Raw genomic sequence first — 13,975 nt, 5'->3', positions numbered from 1 at the left:
ATCCTCATCTGAGGAGTGCTGGTGTAGACCCTCTGTGTCTGGGAACTCATCCAGCTCGTCCAGGGCTTGTTCTTCAGAGAGGGCCGAGTTTGAGTCGCCATTTTCTTTCGGCGCGTGGTTCGGCGCATTTTCTCGGGAGGGCCTTAGCTGTACGGAGGAAAAGGTCTCCTATATCGCGTGCCCCCTTTAGTTTGACGGGTCCCTGATGTTTGGACTTCTTGCCCATCGTGAATTAGCTAGTTCTGGGTTGTAGGTATATGAAATTGGTTGCTTTAAAACGCTTTTTCTGGATTAGTGTGGAGGAGCTCGCCTTACACACGTCTGCTCTGCTCGGTTGTTAGCTCTGCCCCTTTAGTTGTAGTTTTACATGTTAAACTAGTGAGTTTTGGCTTGAATACCAAATGGTATTCAAATAGGATTTTTGTAATATTAAATAGCAGACTTGGAAATTTGTTTGGGCCCGATTGCGTGATTGGTCCAATTCTTAAAGTCCAAGCTGCAATATACCCAAATCGTGAACCAACTGAAATGTGCAGTGGGCAAGCTTGTTCATTTTGATTTGTGATTCTGTCCAGGACTGTCATTAAAGGAACACTATAGTCACCTAAATTACTTTAGCTAAATAAAGCAGTTTTAGTGTATAGATCATTCCCCTGCAAATTCACTGCTCAATTCACTGTCATTTAGGAGTTAAATCACTTTGTTTCTGTTTATGCAGCCCTAGCCACACCTCCCCTGGCTATGATTGACAGAGCCTGCATGAAAAAAAAAACTGGTTTCACTTTCAAACAGATGTAATTGTATCTCAATCTCTAAACTGAACTTTAATCACATACAGGAGGCTCTTGCAGGGTCTAGCAAGCTATTAACATAGCAGGGGATAAGAAAATCTTAATTAAACAGAACTTGCAATAAAGAAAGCCTAAATAGGGCTCTCTTTACAGGAAGTGTTTATGGAAGGCTGTGCAAGTCACGTGCAGGGAGGTGTGACTAGGGTTCATAAACAAAGGGATTTAACTCCTAAATGGCAGAGGATTGAGCAGTGAGGCTGCAGGGGCATGTTCTATACACCAAAACTGCTTCATTAAGCTAAAGTTGTTCAGGTGACTATAGTGTCCCTTTAACCCCTTAAGGACACATGACATGTGTGACATGTCATGATTCCCTTTTATTCCAGAAGTTTGGTCCTTAAGGGGTTAAATGCTGATTTTATTAACAGAACAAGTGAGCAATAGAAGAGCAGTAAAAATAAATAAAATAAATTCAGTATATATTTACAACCAGGTTAACTGGTGATGATTCATGTCACACTTAAACATTTAAAACCTACAGGGTTATTCACTAAGCTCAGAATTTTCATAAATTCAATCTAAAAATAACAAAAATTGAGGCAAAAATAGTTGATTTGGGAAAATTATCCAACTCCGTCATGGTCACACTTTGGCTCTTTTTGCCATTTGGATTTAATCCACTAGTTAGTTTTTTTTGGGGGGGGGGGGGGCGTTTATTTTTTTGCTTTGTTTTTGTTAAGAGACTAATAAATATTCACATCAGAATTATGTCACATACCCAGCGTTTCCTCGCTAACATAGACAGCATGTTTTTGTTTATTGTCTTGCTTGTTTCAGTGACTACATTTCACTTGAATACACACTTCCTTAGCTATACTAATTCATACCAAGAATTGAATGCTGTGATAGTCTGAATGTGGTCATCTGACACCCTTTAGCCAATCTCATAGAAACATAGAATGTGACCGCAGATAAGAACCATTCGGCCCATCTAGTCTGCCAATTTTTCTAAATACTTTCATTAGTCCCTGGCCTTATCTTATAGTTGGTTAGGATCTCTACCACCCATTGCTGCTCGGGTTGTTGCCCCCTCATTAGTTTGAGTGGCACAGAGGGGATAAGCTGCTAAAGACTCTTAGCAATAAATCCTTAAAAATGGTTTAACACTGAACAGAAGGATTGCACCAGGAGACTCCAGAAACGAAAACTACAATAATATAAAGCCGTTATAGTGCCTCCAATGCCCTTCAAAAATATAGATTTTGAAACCTTTGTAACATACAACACCCTGACCCTTTACCATGAAGGCGTTAAAGATATTTTTTGGATCTTATATGCTGACATAATATGTATATTTTTGTTTCAGGGAAGGCAATGCACCCACTGATTCCACTGCTATCTCCTACAGCCATCTGCTTAAACAGGTCTGCAAGTTTGCAAACGTCTTACGAAAATTAGGTATGTGCTTTGAGGTGTATGTGCAATAATTACACTGTATACTATGCCACCTTTGTTTTACAGTGTCAGTCCTGAGAAGAAGTAATAAAACATTTAAAATCGAACCAAGGTTAACAAACTAAAACATATAAAACTTGTTACATATTTACTGACCGCCGTCTTAAAATACAGACTTTACTGTTTTGAATCTTGATACAAGTCATTGATTTACAGCTAAATATTACTATTGTTCAATGACTTCTCTGACAATAGCAACGAGCCACTAAATAAGACTATTAAAACTGTTAATCATGTACAGAAAGCACTCTCAGCACGTAGGAGTTTTACCAAGAGACTGACACAATGAGAGTTTTTGAAAGGGTTGTCCTTTTTACATGTTATTTTCAGTGCAAAATATTACATCTGATGAATTTTTTTTTCGGTGCTAGTAAAACATTTAAAAGGGACACCCCACTGACAAAAAATAAATGAAAATCATTGATTGGTATATAGGTCTCCAAATGAAAACATACAACCATTAAATTGTGCATTTTGTCATTAAAAGCTGCAGATCTCATGTCTGAAGTCTCTGCAACCCCCCCCCCCTCCCTCTTCTAACCCCTGTCAGACTTTTTGTAGCTGTCAAATCACAGATTTACCAATGCAGCTCAAGGAGAAGTCTTTGCAAGGTAGGTGCTCTGGTAAATTGCTGCCTCTCGAGTTTAGTTCTGCTGAGCTAAACAACTAGGAAGTAGCAGAATTGTCTGAGAGCCTGGGGTATAACAAAGTTAAAGGAGCACTATAGTGCCAGGAAAACAAACTTCTTTTCCTGGCACTATAGGGTCATTATGTCCCCCCACCCTCAGGGCCCCCTCCCCCTGGGCTGAAGGGGATAAAACCCCTTCAGTCACTTACCTTTCTCCAGCGCCGAGCTCCCTCGGCGCTGGTGACCTCTCCGCCTCCTGCCAACGCCAGATCCGAAAGCGCTTGCGCGGCAAGAGCCACGCGTGCATTCAAACCAGCCATAGGAAAGCATTACTCAATGCTTTCCTATGGACGTCCAGCGTCTTCTCACTGTGATTTTCACAGTGAGAATCACGGAAGCACTTCTAGCGGCTGTCAGTGAGACAGCCACTAGAGACTGGATTAACCCTAGTGCTATGTTTTCAGCTGCAGGGTTAAAACTAGAGGGACCTGGCACCCAGACCACTTCATTGAACTGAAGTGGTCTGGGTTCCTATAGTGGTCCTTTAAGTTATACAAGTGCAAATTTCTTTTGCAATCAGCATTTTGCTGAAATTAAAAAAAGAGGACATACTCTTCTCACATAAAGCACATCACCAAGCTTAAGTGTTTTAGGGAAAGGGTGTCCCTTTAACGTAGTTGACTCTAGAACTCATAATTCCTGTTCTACAAATGCAAGTTATGCCCTTGATCATAACCTGTTTCTTGCTAACATTTATTACAAAGGGGTCATAAACTGATCTGCTGAACTTGGTTATGATTTTCCGGAGTAATTTATTTGGCAATTCCATGCGCCATGATCCCTTCAGTGATTTGAAGTGGTCATGGTGCTTCCAATCTGAATGTGCAGCGTTTCAGTTTATATGCTGCTCATACAAAGTTAATCATTAGCCAACCTGGATTCTATGCATATTGAGTAACTGCTGCTGCTGACAGATGGTGCTGCCAGCCCCTTCATGCTGCTCAAGACCTCCCCCTGTCCGAGACGTTCCTTAATCTTCAGTGAGGGGGAGTGATGTCACTAGAGGAAGATTAGGCTGCAGGGATAACTTGGCTCTGAATTGACGTACATCTATTGTAGTGACTTACTGAGGAATACCTATAGTTAGGTGAAGCTTGGAGACCTGAATAAATAAGAAATGCATTTTCACCTTTAATGTCTACGGACATGTTTTTCTTTTTGGATTCTGCAGTGAATGGTTGCGGACCCGCGTGCGTTATTTTTGTTAAATTTTTTTTTTTTTTTACAAACTGGTAAATAATGACTATCCATCTAAGAATAATTGCAATATTGGTGAATTTATTCATCAGGCCTAGTAGATATCTAATGTTAATATCAGTTGGAAAAAAAACTGTATACTTAACTGCTTTGTTAAGAAATCCATTTTAACCATTATCTTCATTGCATCTGTTACTTTGCATAGGGGTGAAGAAGGGAGACAGGGTGGCCATTTATTTGCCGATGATTCCAGAGTTGGTGTATTCTATGCTAGCATGTTCCAGAATTGGAGCCATCCATTCTATTGTAGTAAGTATGCCTTGCTTGTGGGTTTGGATGGATATAAAAGATGTCCTCCTATCTCACATAGAACGTCTTTAAACTGACTTATCTAAGTGAAGTTTGAATCTGCATTTTACAATTTTACAAAATATATTTTGCTTTATTTATACCATCTAACAATGATGATAGGAAGCCTGTTAGTGCTTTGCAATATCATTATATTGAAGAGGAGTGGACTAGGAAAATATCTTAATCCCTTAAAGAAGTTATAGGAAAAATAGAAATAATTTGGTAAGAAAGGTTTCAATGCTGATTTATTCTTTATTTAGCTATTGGTGCCAGAATATAATCTGTTTCTGCCTTGAAAAAAATCAATTCTCAGGGACACTATAGGCATCAAAACAACTTTAAACAAAGAGAACGTTACCTGCGCTCTGGCCTAAATCCCCATTAGCTTAATAAAGCAGTTTTGGTGTATAGATCATGCCCCTGCAGTCTAACTGCTCAATTCTCTACCAGTTAGGAGTTAAATCACTTGCAGCTCTAGCCACACCCCCTATGTTGTTTGATGTTTTTAAATCAGATGTAAGCTTGCTTTGGAAGTTTTTATCTCCTGCTCTGTAAATTGAACCTTATGCACATACAGGAGGCTCCTGCAATGTCTAAAAAGTTTTTAACATCACCAGAGATAAGAAATTCTAAATTAAATGGACTGTGCAATAAAGGAAGACTAAACATTAGTTCTCTCTTTACAGGAAGGTTTATGGAAGGCTGTGTAAGTCACATGCATGGAGGTGTGACTAGGGCTTCATAAACAAAGCTATTTCACTCCTAAATAGAAGATAATTGAGCAGTGAGACTGCAGGGGCATGTTCTATACACCAAAACTGCTTTATTAAGCTAAAGTTGTTCTGGTACCAATAGTGTCCCTTTAACCCCTTAAGGACACATGACGTGTGTGACATGTCATGATTCCCTTTTATTCCAGAAGTTTGGTCCTTAAGGGGTTAAGTATAGAATTCTTGTCTACTCCGTAAAGAAGCTGAACATTTTAATTTTATTCCAGTTTGCAGGGTTCTCCTCGGAATCGCTATGTGAACGGATTATGGATTCCCAATGTGATGTCCTTATTACAGCAGGTAATGGTAGTATCCAGCATCACAGGAAGATATTTGTATTATTTAGACTCCTTAACTGGGACCGCTGATTGCAACACTTTGGATTTCATTTTTCAGATGGTGTGTTTAGAGGAGAAAAACTGATCAACTTGAAACATATTGCAGATGAAGCAATAGAAAAGTGCAAAGAAAAGTAGGCAATTTTTAAATAATAATAAAGTCCACATAATAGAATCCGAACAAACATTATCGCAATAAAGGTTCCCAGAAAGAAAATTAGCTGACTGATTTCCCAAATTGACCTTTATGTAAGATACAGTGTCTGATATTTTGTCTGACCTTGGGCTATATAAAGTCCTGTTGGGTCATATACAAGTAAAGATTATTAATACTTTGAAGTTTTTAATTTGATCGTTACCTGGTACACAAAGAGTAAAAAACAATTGTTTTAAAACAATTTTTTAACACATTTGGTGAAAAATTTAAAAACAAAATGCTGCAAAATATAAAAAGTTATATACGGTATGTAGATTTTTGTCCTGCATGTACAGCTTTTATAACATGAATTCATCTCTATTTTCGTTGTCCTAAAAGGGCTCAGCTTGTGAAGAACTGCGTCGTGGTAAAACATCTCACTGGCAGACTTAAAAACCAACACCGCGACAAGCTACAGGTGAAGATAGTAACTGGGCTCTTTGTTCTAAGCAATGAGGCATTATTGATTCCACACTGTTTGTTTAGAGACTAGTAAGATATTTGTCCCTCAGTACCTTACAGTCAATGTTTTTTCATTTGCAGAATATAGAACTAATTAATGGTCAGGGTTATTATTGTCAACCTTTGGAAATTCAAAGTAAATTTCAAATGTGAGGCGAGAAGGAATTATGACTTCTACTTCTTCTTTCCGTTTTGGTCGTACCTAGGAGAGAGAGATTTTCTCTCCCTCTCCCTAACCGGAGCCTATCTCTTCCGCGGACTCTGGTAGATAGTCCTCTTTTTTTTTTTTATCTTCTGTCCAGTCTGACAGGATATGCTCTCAACATGCAGTGTGTGTCCAGAAAGACCAGGGATATGATGCTGCATGCTGTGATCTGCTCCATGTGAGACCAGGTCCTTTGAAATCAGGCTAAGAGTGAGAGGCAGGAGGAGGAGGGTGTGTATATGTGTGTGATATTGAGATATATATATATTTATATTGTAGCTGTATTAGTCCAGTGATGTGGATGTAAACAAACAGATACAATTTGTATCTTGTAATACCCTTTTTATTGGACTAACATAATTTTTTAATGACAAGCTTTCGGGAGAACCTCCCTTTCTCAAGTCTGAAGCATTTCTGAGCAAGACGACACATAGAATTCAAAGTTGAATTGTGATACAGCGGTTAAAGCAACATGAGTTCAGACAAGACACTGGTTTGTTAGAAAATAGACACCATTCTTGCAGAGGGTCATAAATATCTTTCTGAAGAGCAGAGTGAGGGGGGAGAGGGAGAAAAAAAACCCAAGCAGACCGTGCAGAAGATGGTACAATTTATACATACATACACACACACACACACACACACACACACATACATATGTATATGCAAATGCAAAAAAACATGAACATTATATACATAAATGCACATGAACTCCTATACACAAATATAAATGCGCAGTCCCATATATAAGCATACATGCATAAGAGTATGGGAAAGCATAGGTCTACACATAGTACTTTATATATTGATAGAATAAACATATTGGAATGTGTTTTAAAATGTTGATACATATGACAGAACAGTTAAATAATGTGGGGGAGTGTCCATGTGAAGTGTTGGTAGTGGGACAGGAAACCCAAATCAATATTTAGTCCTCTATTCTTGCTGTTAAACAATTTGATCATTCTGGTATTTTTAAAAACCCCTTTCAGTACTTTGATTTTTAGGTCCTTCATTGAGTGGCCAGGCTAAGTAAAATGGTGTCCCACAGGACTGCAGTACGATCCTTCTTGGTGGTGTTTAATGGAGTGTATGTGCATACTCATTCTGCAGTTTAATTGCTGGGTGGTTTCCCCAATGTAGCATCCTAGGTGGCATTTGGTGCATTGAATTATGTATACCACATTGCTGGATGTGCAGGAGTATGATCCTTTAATGCTGTAGGTTTTATTGTTGTGTGTGGATGTGTTGTCTGTGCATATGTTCTGACACCTTTTGCAGCGAGGTTTTTTGAATTGACTGGTCCTGTTTTCTTTATTCTTCCCATCAGTGGGCAGCTTTCTGTTGATTAATTTTTGTTTGTGGCTTGACTGTTGATGATGCCCTGTTTAGTATGGGAGGGGTGGAAGTTGGAGCTGTGAAGGTAACTGCACCTGTCAGTTCTGTGATAATTCGGGGGCTGTATTTTTGGTTGTCTGCATAAGAGAGAAAATGGAAGCAAGCAATATATACATATTTATTTGTGTGTGTGTGTGTGTGTGTATGTATGTATAAAGTGTGCCATTTTCTGTACTGTCTGCTTGTTTTTTTTTTTCTCCCTCTCCCCCCTCACTCTGCTCTTCAGACAGATATTTATGACCCTCTGCAAGAATGGTGTCTATTTTCTATCAAACCTGTATCTTATCTGCACTCATGTCGCTTTAACCGCTGTATCACAACTCAACTTTGAATTCTATGTGTCCTCTTGCTCAGAAATGCTTCAGACTTGAGAAAGGGAGGTTCTCCCAAAAGCTTGTCATTAAAAAATTGTTAGTCCAAAAAAAAAGGTATTACAAGATATGAATATTATCTGTTTTTTACACACACACACACACATATATATATATATATATATATATATATATATATATATATATATATACACACACACACTAATAACCTTTATTACAAAACAATATTACAGTCTAATCAGATATTCGAAATGCTCAGACACATTGCAAAATAGGTAGATAAATATTGCATTGTATGTGATAATGTAATAGGTTTATTTGCTTTTGTGCCTTGAACACGGTATCTGATTAGATTATAATGTATACTTGTAATAAAGGTTGTGTGTGTGTGTATGTATGTATGTATGTATATATATTCCGCAGTGACAGTTTTTTTTTTTGTTTGACAATTCATACAAACTAGCCTCATGAATGTCTAATCTGTAGGAATGAAAATCAACATTCAGTATTACTGCATAACACAACATAAAGGGAATTCAATTCATAGCATAGGGAGCTTAGTAAAATACATACATATTATAGAGTAAACTACAATATTCACACAAAGATTACTTCTCTTCCTCCCACATCATGGCCACTGCAGTTATGTGTATACCATCCCAAGCTAGTATTATGCTGCCATACATAAAGATGCATTGAGAATTTGTGTGTACAGTGGCCATGTTAGCACTCTTTTAAACTATGCATGGGAAATAGAAATAATTTGAGAATATTGTTTTTTCTATGTATTTTCTCACATTTGGCTAGTAAAGAGTATAATAAGAAATAATTAGCATGTTCCTACATCAAGCTGGCTATGTGATATATAGAGTTTTTTTGTCTAAAGTAGTCGAGAGAGATTTGGCAGATTTAAACAAAGAATAAGAGAGCTTGGCAGATTTACTTTGTAAGAATCATATGATTAATTGCTGCATGCTAATATCGATTCTGATGTTCTAATACCAGTCTGATAGTGTCAACAGTCTGTGCCATTTCTCGTTAATATTACCAACTGGCTCTTTGTTCCTTTGTATTAGTTAATATATAACCAAAGTGGGTGTAATTTATATATTTTACACGTTGCAGCGACTTTCCCACAGATAAGGACAATACAAATGGGATTCAGATACAGGTATCAATTTCCTTAGAACTTGTCTTATCTATTTCAGTATAGCAAATATTATTTTATTACATTTAGAAAAAAAAAGTCTTTAAGTTTCCAAGATTCTCTAGGACTCAAACACATACCATTTAGAGACAATACATCGCCCGGAAGGTGCCCCTTTCAGCGGTGTGTATCCTCTCCGTGGGTTCACTATATATCCCAGCTGATTTGAATTTAGATGGCTTATTCAGGGAGGTCCTGGCACTGTCACTGCTGCCCTTGCTACTCTTAATGAACTGTTTGCCTCTATGTCTCTGCTCTCCAGGGTTGCTCAATGGTCCAGATTTCTTGTAAATCTTTTAATACACAAGTGAATTAGGCATTTCAGTTACTTTATTCCACGTTTAGCCTGCTTTTAGTAGATTTTAAGAAATCAAGTACTCTGTGCAAATGTACACACCAGATCTCCTTATGTATTTTTATTTAAGTTAGCAAATTATGAATAGTATAAGAATATAGTATAATAGTATAATTATGAACGGCATAAGAAAATGACCTGAGATTAAACATAGAGATTTCATTACGTACTTTATGTAGCCATAACATACTTAACCTGCTGCGGCATCAAAGCATTCCATCTAAAGGTGTCCCAACCTAATTGTATTACTTATATAAACCGTTATAATACTAAAACTCTCTCTGCAATTTTTTTTCTACATAATAGACTTTTTGAACTGGATTTTCACATAGTACATTCATCATTCCTGTTCCTACGTATGAGACATCCCTGTAAATTACATACCTCGTTATCGTTAATTACACTTGTGTAAAGATGGCTCTTGTTAGCTTTCATCTCGGTCAATCTTAACCTATTTTCAAAAGCTTTGTCACCAATTCTATTTACCCATTGTACCCCATTGAGGATCGAGTATGTTGGTGATCTAATGATTTTTATATCAATAGGAATGGGAAATTTGGGTGGGTAACACATTTTGTTCGAATAATGTTTTTGTTGGTTCTCTGTCTAAAACGAGGGATGTTCTGTGTTTCGGCAGACTGCGTGGAACCCTGATGTTGACCTCTGGTTGGATGAGCTGATGAATGAAGCCAGTGAGGAGTGTGAACCAGAATGGCTGGATGCTGAAGATCCTCTATTCATTCTGTATACTAGTGGTTCCACTGGAAAGCCAAAGGTAATAACTTGCTGATTTTCAACTTCTGCTCACCTTGGTTATCAAAACTGAACATCATGTAGCACCTTCCAAAGTCTGTGCACAAAATGTTGTAATTCATGCAGGTTGGAAATCGGTTACAGGATGCAATATATTTTGCTTAATTGTAGGAGCAGAAAGCTATTCTGTAAAAAGCAAATACATTTTGTGAATGTTTTTGATTTGTAATCTGTTATTGAGATTTAATGATTGCAATGATTGCTGTGTTGGCAGGTATGATTAGGTCTTTTGGCGAAGTAGTTTGACGAGTATATGGTAGTGAACAGGAGCTTGCCTAAAAGGGATTTGACCATATATGTTCTAGTATTTAAATTTACTTCTACCAACCAACTACTGATGTACGGGTGCCCACGCAGGACACTTTTAGACAACCTTCACAGTGTCTTGTTTGTTGATCTAGATAATCGAACTGGAAAATTAGATGTAGGGTTGGAGTCTACTCTAAAATCGACAAACGACTCCCTAAAGGCGTGTGCAATAAACACTGGAAACAAAGTGACAGTAAAACAATACATTTTCTAAAAACTGCATTGTTGCTCTTTTTATCTGTCAGTTTGTCATTATATAAATATTACTCATATAAATGTTAGTCACTCACACTGTGCTAGAAATGTAACCGTTAGTAGACAAACTAAAAAAACTGTGCACTGACTGGACTTTTTGATCAATTCAGCGGGTTCCCTGGGTTGGATCCCAAACAGTCCTGGGTTTACATGCTTTTGTCAGTGGGTCTTCAATACTTGAGCAAAATGCTTATCATACACCAGGGAGCTGCAGGCTATTACGCTGCTTTCCCCATTGCAATAAAGTCCCTCTTTTTAAACAGGGAAAAATCCAATTCGCATGTTATTGAGAATTTTTATAGTATATTTCATTTTGCAGTTTTAGAAAGAATACTTGTCTTGTCGAACTGTCTGGCGTCACTTAAACGTGTAAATATGACCTTATTTGTCACCATATTTTAACATAAAGTGCTGATTTTGCTAGAGTACATTATTCTCCGTTTTTTCAACTATGCAGCATACATTACTTAGACCCTGCAATGTTTTTGCAACGTTACTCAGAACAACGCTGCAAAATGTTTATGAAGGCATTTTAACCCCTTTATGACAGATGGTATGCCTTAACAGTCATGATATCGTACAGTTTTTTTTTCTGAAGGGGTTAATGAAAGCAAGAGGACATCGCTCTTCAAACAGCATCCAGATGAGTGTTTTCAATCTGGGAACAGTTAGGGGGCCTATTCATGAAATTGTGAGCTAGGTAGACACACAGTTTGCAAAATTAAGGTTCAGATGAGCTGGAAACTTTAAAAAAAAAAAAATTGGTCAAAGTTTTTCTAATTTGTTTGTCAGTTTAACACAATTAATCATTCACTGAATAAACCCCATGTTTTCTAGATTTCTAGGAAATGCAGGGATAGGCAACCTTCGGCACTCCAGATGTTTGACATCTCCCTTAATGCTCTTACGTGCATAATGCTGGCAAAGCATCAGGGGAGATGTAGTCCAAAACATCTGGAGTGCCAAAGGTTTCCTATGCCTCTGCTAACATATTGCTGCACAGTGTTAATTCATATCTTATTATGCAAGGCATACCACTTTCATATAAACAATGCCTGCCATTATTCCATGTGTGTAGGAGAATGTTCGGTCGTCAAACAGAATTTTTATGTTTTTAACACCTACACAACCAGCTAAATATTCAGTACTAAAAATAGCTCTGTCTGCCTTCTTGGTATGCATTATTAGGTAGTTTGGGATTGGCTCTATATCAATAAGCAATGTTTGCGAAACAGTTCTAACATGCTATGTAAAGATTGCCTGGTTGGATATCTCCACGTAGACAGTGTTTATTACACGTGTAGCCTCACCCTCCCTTCTTAAACATTTGTTAAGAGATATTTCATGAGTGTATGATGACATTTTAACAATACCTTTACAGCTGGATTTAAATAAACGTTTTCATTTAGTCGAGGACAGGTTATAAATAAACATTACTTTTCATTTATTTATTTATTTTTTCTCATTATTACTCAGTCTCTTTTATCTCTACATACAGTGGGCAACACTCTGTGGACTCCCATAAGGGGATTTTTAGTTCACACCAGCTGTAGAGCCAAACATTTACTCCTGTTTGAGTTTCTCCCTCCCTACTGTTGTTATGGTTTATTAGTGTATCTCTCCTCTTCCACACAGGGAGTGTTGCACACTGTTGCAGGCTATCTCCTCTATACTGCTCTGACATTTAAATATGTTTTTGACTACCATGACGACGATGTTTATTGGAGCACAGCAGACATTGGCTGGATAACTGGCCACTCTTACATAACCTACGGTCCACTGGCCAATGGAGCTACCAGTGTGATGGTAAGTACACTTGCTTGAACTATGAATTTATCTTATTTTTTTATTTATTTTTTACCAGTTAATTACCCTGCTACCTTTTATGGGATGCTATTTTTGAAAATTTTAAGTGCTCACTTGTCTTGACTTCTATACATTTTTCTAGAATATGTATGTATGCACGTTCATTTTTAGATCGTGATTTTAGCCTATAATGCAGTTGGCATAAGTGGTCTGTGCTCATACTAGCCTGATGCCTTCGGTATATTTACTTGCTAGGGATCTTCTCAGCATTGTGGAGGTGCCAAGATAAATATGTGCGTGTCTACATTTGGGAAAAAATATATATTTGTTTGTTTTATTGTTTTATTTTAAGACAATATTTTATATTGCCCTTTTATCTGTGGCATAGAGCAACATATGATTTGTAGCCCACAAATGCCTACAGTACCAGGATAATCATCACCACATAAGTTTAAGATTTGTTACCATTAGCCAAGAGAGTACCGATTAGCTGGAAAAAATACAGTGCTATTAAACAATATATAAAACTCATTCAGTTTTATAAATATATATATATATATATATATATATATGAGAGAGAGATCTATAAAACTGAATGAGTTGGTTTACTGCTGAAACTTTGTTTAATGGAATTTTTGATTATGGTGAGGTGATTCAACTATTTTTTTTTTTAATTTTTGATTTAACTTTTTTATTTTTAAAGTTTGAAGGAATTCCTACTTACCCACATGTGGGGAGATTTTGGGAGATCATCCAGAAGTACAAAGTGACTCAGTTTTACACAGCACCTACTGCAATCCGTTTACTGATGAAATATGGGAATGAAATCCTTGAAAAGTGAGTCTTTATAGCTAGGTAGGGTTTACACTCTATAGGTAGAGCTCATTGTGTGCTACGTTTTCCACAAATTTTATTACATTTTCATAATTATATTATAATACAAGCGTGGGTGGTACAAGACAACAGTAAACAGTCTGTGTTGTGTTG

The 13,975-nt window shown here is 37.2% G+C and overlaps 1 protein-coding gene across 1 annotated transcript in view; it reads left to right on the top strand.

Annotated features, from left to right (window-relative positions):
• LOC134608603 (acetyl-coenzyme A synthetase, cytoplasmic-like) overlaps positions 1 to 13,975 on the top strand; it is a 48,095-nt gene that overhangs the window by 18,702 nt on the left and 15,418 nt on the right. The window contains exons 3-10 of the mRNA XM_063451562.1: positions 2,158 to 2,249; positions 4,397 to 4,500; positions 5,540 to 5,612; positions 5,709 to 5,784; positions 6,186 to 6,264; positions 10,443 to 10,580; positions 12,818 to 12,988; positions 13,692 to 13,825. Coding sequence (XP_063307632.1) covers positions 2,158 to 2,249; positions 4,397 to 4,500; positions 5,540 to 5,612; positions 5,709 to 5,784; positions 6,186 to 6,264; positions 10,443 to 10,580; positions 12,818 to 12,988; positions 13,692 to 13,825 — 867 coding nt within the window. The remainder of the gene's footprint in view (positions 1 to 2,157; positions 2,250 to 4,396; positions 4,501 to 5,539; positions 5,613 to 5,708; positions 5,785 to 6,185; positions 6,265 to 10,442; positions 10,581 to 12,817; positions 12,989 to 13,691; positions 13,826 to 13,975) is intronic.

The sequence above is a fragment of the Pelobates fuscus genome, chromosome 4 (assembly GCF_036172605.1).
Source record: "Pelobates fuscus isolate aPelFus1 chromosome 4, aPelFus1.pri, whole genome shotgun sequence".
NCBI lineage: Eukaryota > Metazoa > Chordata > Amphibia > Anura > Pelobatidae > Pelobates > Pelobates fuscus.
The sequence above is the reverse complement of the archived record's forward strand: the minus strand, read 5'-3'. Positions and strand labels throughout refer to the sequence as shown.